The sequence below is a fragment of the Pteropus vampyrus genome, unplaced genomic scaffold (genome assembly GCF_000151845.1).
Source record: "Pteropus vampyrus isolate Shadow unplaced genomic scaffold, Pvam_2.0 Scaffold460, whole genome shotgun sequence".
In the NCBI taxonomy this organism is placed as follows: Eukaryota; Metazoa; Chordata; class Mammalia; order Chiroptera; family Pteropodidae; genus Pteropus; species Pteropus vampyrus.
In genome coordinates this window covers 92,990-97,182 of record NW_011889241.1, presented here as the reverse complement: position 1 = coordinate 97,182, position 4,193 = coordinate 92,990, and the positions used below count along the sequence as shown (strand labels likewise).

The following is a 4,193-nucleotide window of genomic DNA, read 5'->3' as shown; positions in this document are numbered from 1 at the left end:
TTTTATGTGTTGTTATATATAAACATTATATTTTGTATTATATGCCTATATTTAAATAAATATTATTTCATTTTTACATCCCTGCATTAATAAAGTTATAAATGTAATTTGTCTTTCTCTCTAATCTAGACTAACATTGGTTGAAGTACAGAATGGAACCTGTGCTGTTTATGGCTCAAGTTTTAAAGGATACACAGAACATTGTTTAAATCCAAACACATACATCTGCATGCAGAGGATTGTATAAAAAGCTATTGTTTATAAAATATAAAGAATTCAAAGACACAAAAGCCATTCTCTGACCGTTCTTCATAGAAAACTTCCAGAAGAAAACTTCACCAATATTTATTAAATATTTTTTCTATCTCACATGTCATAAAACATAACCTTGCAGCCAATAAAGGCTAACAATTAAAGAATAATATTCTATAAGTAGTCTGGGTAAAGTATATACCGTAACCTTTTGTACTATTTTTTCATAGTTTCTGTAAGTGTGAAGTTATGTCAAAATAAAAGCTAAAATAAACAAACAAACAAAAATTCTGCAGTCATCCTTGAAGTCTCTCTTTCTTTTACACATTGCATCTAATATATCAGTAAATCTTATACACATACACATAAACATACACACACGTCATCATTTCTTATCATCAACATTTCTATCAGATCTGCTGATGAATGTGAAAATTTGTTGATGAATTGTGAAAATTTAATTTTTCTTAAATACTTTATTTTACCTTAATCTTTGAAAGATATTTTTACTGGATATTATTTTGGCAGATATTTTTGTTTGTCATTTTCAGAGTGAAATACAATTAAATTCTGCCTTCTATTATTATTTCTGTTAAGAAGTTAACTGCCTAACTTATTGTTGTTTTTCTCTTTTTCTGATTAATGGTAATATTTTCTCTTCATCTTTGTCTTCAGCATTTTGACTGTATTATGCCTTTCTATTTATTCCATCCTGAGTTTACCAGGGTTTTTTTTTTTTTTTTTTTTTTTTTTCCCTTATTTTTTCTCTGCTGTCATTCTATGACTCTAGTTCTTCACACACTTGTCCTGTTGAGTATGTAACATGTTCAATTCATGCATTTATCTGTTTTTATTTTTCTAGTTTATTGTTTCTGTGCTTCAGTTCATGTATTTTTATATTGATTAGTCTTTGAGTTCAGCGATACTACATTTTTTTATTTCAATTTGCTATTTAATCTGTCCATTGAGTTCTTAATTTCAGATATTATAGCTTTTTCAGTTTTAGAATGTCTATTTGGTTGTTTTTGGAAATTCAAAATTTCTGGGTAAATTCTTAACAACGGCATCTATTTTTGTTTATTTTTTTTATAATTGTAGAATACATTTATCATGTTTATTTTAAAGCCCTAGTCTGGTAATCTGGTAATTCCATATATAGATTATTTGTGGTGTGTGTGTGTGTGTGTGTGTGTGTGTGTGTTCTTGATTATTTATTTGCCTTTGTGAAAGTCTTGTAATTTTTTCTACTGTATGCCAGATATTGTGTATAAAAGCATAGAGATCCAAATAAAGTTATTTTCCACCAGAAAGAGCTGACTCTCTTTTAAAATTTTCTTTAAAGTGGACAGGGTGGGGATGTAATTACTTTAATGAGGGAATTAGAGGGATTAATAGTCTTGGTAATGCTGAGTTACCTCAGCCTTGTAATCTATGAGAAATTCAGTTATTTTTATATATAAGTTTTTAGCTTCTTACCACACACAACATCAAAGTTTGGCAAATGTGTTGAGGGTGATACCAGCCAGCCACATACTTAAAATGCCACCATTCTCCAATTTTGTCATTGTTTTCCTTCTTTGTGAATAGTAAAATCTCCACTAATTTTTATTTTCTGAAGCCATGGCTTAGTGCCAAGGGCCAAGTTGGTTTCTCAGGTTCTTGCTATTCCCAGAATCAATCATTGTGACCAAGTCTGACTGTGCTATAGATCCCACATGTAGATTACCCCAGTGTCACTTCTTCCACCCAAGGTTTTCATATGCTTCTTTGTTTGTTTGTTTGTTTGTTTAAGCACCTTCTAGCTAGTCTCTGTTTCTTAAAAACCAAAACTTTGGGAAATCCTTGTTTTTCCTCACAAGCTTTTGGTTTTGCTTCGTAGTCATTTGTTTTGTCAAGGATTTAGCAAATGTCTTGTGGGAAAAGTGACAATTTGCGGTTCTTCAGATCTCCAGTGTTGACATTCTAGTGCATGTCACCACTAACAACTTTACCAGTTTCTCTTCCCTTGGATACAGATTCTCTGCCTTAGACAAGCTCTGATCTACAAAACAAACAATAAACAATGACACATTGCCAATTTATACTCCCTACTCTGGAATTTAAGCTAATTTAATCATTCCATAGATCTTTGCTGCCTCAAAAACTTAAAAAACACATCCTTCTTTTACTGTTTTGACTTTTTTTTTTTTTTTTTTTAATCTATGGCATTTTGTCTGGAAACAGAAATGTTATCTGTTGAGGTCTTGCTTCATGTTACTAATATTCTCCTTTATCTCACTGAGGATTTCTTAGACTATTTAAAATTTTTGTTAAATCTGTGCTGTTAATCTACTGTATGAAATAGAATTTTACTTTGCTCTATTTCTTTTAGAGGAGTTGTGCTTCTTAGGGATCTAATACTTTTTGCCTGTGGCCCCATGTGGTTTCAGTAACCCTGTTTATGATTGCGTACAGATGTGGATGGATCTGTTCTACCATTTCTTATGTCAGTCGGGTGAGTTAAAGACTGAGAAAACTCTAAAGAAATCAAAGACTGCCTCATAGTTTTCAAACCTCTGTGTTTTCTGGGTTTTTTTTTTTTTCCCCCCTCCTGGATTGTAATGTGTATTTATTACTGTGATTACTTTATTAATGCCTGTCCTTCCCTTTAGTTTGTAAGCTTCATGAAAGCAGGCATAGTTGTTTGATATGTACAACTATATATTTCAGAACTTAAAGCTCAGTGCCTGACAAATGGCAGGAAAAAATCTTTTTTTTGAAGAAGTAAATTCTGTCCATTTATTTCACTCCAGTGGACCTTATCTCTTTGCACATTGTATGGCTAAGAAAGTTTTAATATCTCTTGCTTTCTATAACTACTTATTAATGATTATTTTCTATCTTATCAAAAATGTAATTTTACTTTGACATTCATTTTAATAGGCAATTTTATCTTTTTATGCTGATCATTCATTCCCTTCATAGATGATCATAATGAGGCAAAGAAAGACTGGCATTTTACATAAACCTAAACATGAGTATAAGACTATTTTGAAAAAAATGTATTATAAAAGTACTGGAAGATTTAAATGTGGCAAAACTGGATTTATTTAATATCTCTGTCCCAGGAATGGAGGGGAACTAGATGGGTTCCACAAGCAGCTGCCTGGGCCCTGACTGTCAGCGTGCTCTCTCCCGTGGCTGCACAGTCTCACCCAGGGCATGCACACTGCAATGAATGCTGGTGATAGGAGTAGGGTGGTGGCACGTAAGTGCACAGCTGGAGGGCCTAGCCTGTGTGAGCACAGTGGTGGCAGTTACCTATGGATGCCTACGCTTGAGTCTTGCACTTGTGCAGCTGCAGAGTCTTGGGTTAGTTGCCAGAGCAGTTCCTGAACTCCAGTGGGAGCCAAGAATGGGAGGTTGTAGGTAGGGACTCAGGCTACTGGTGTCTGTGAAGGTAAATAACTGTGAGGTGAAAGCCCGTGAAATCTGCAAGAGTCCCAGGAAGCTGTATTGGTAGGTCTTTTGTTTCTCAGTGGTAAAATCAGCTGGGCTTTTTGCAGAGCAGGTTAAATAAAATATTTTGACAAAGCAGTGCGCAATACTTTTTTTCTTTTGGTGGTTACAGAGGAACTGGTCATTCAGATTCTAAGAAGAGTAGCAATGAGTTGTGGCTGGGCTAAGCTTTAATTACATTGAGTTACTCTGGTTACTTTTAATGTGCCTTATCACTGCATCACCAGCCCTAAGTGTCTGATCTCTTAGCTGTTGTCAGTAGTTGATCTGTCAGGGGGTTTGGCTGAGTTTCATTCAAAATGTTGGTTCATCTTTGTATTAAACTCCAGCAGGGCTCTAGAAACTAAGCACCCCAGAAATGCTTGAGATTGTGCAAATTTTATTCATTTTTCACTCCTTTCTCATGTCATGTTCTAAGAAAAATACCCCAGGTGGGACATGGG

The 4,193-nt window shown here is 34.1% G+C and overlaps 1 protein-coding gene across 1 annotated transcript in view; it reads left to right on the top strand.

Annotated features, from left to right (window-relative positions):
- Positions 1 to 295, top strand: part of LOC105306759 (NKG2-D type II integral membrane protein-like) — a 14,556-nt gene extending 14,261 nt beyond the window's left edge. The window contains exon 8 of the mRNA XM_011381944.1: positions 130 to 295. Within this exon, the coding sequence (XP_011380246.1) occupies positions 130 to 247 (118 nt within the window). The 3' untranslated portion in view covers positions 248 to 295. The remainder of the gene's footprint in view (positions 1 to 129) is intronic.
- The last annotated feature ends 3,898 nt before the right edge of the window (positions 296 to 4,193 follow it).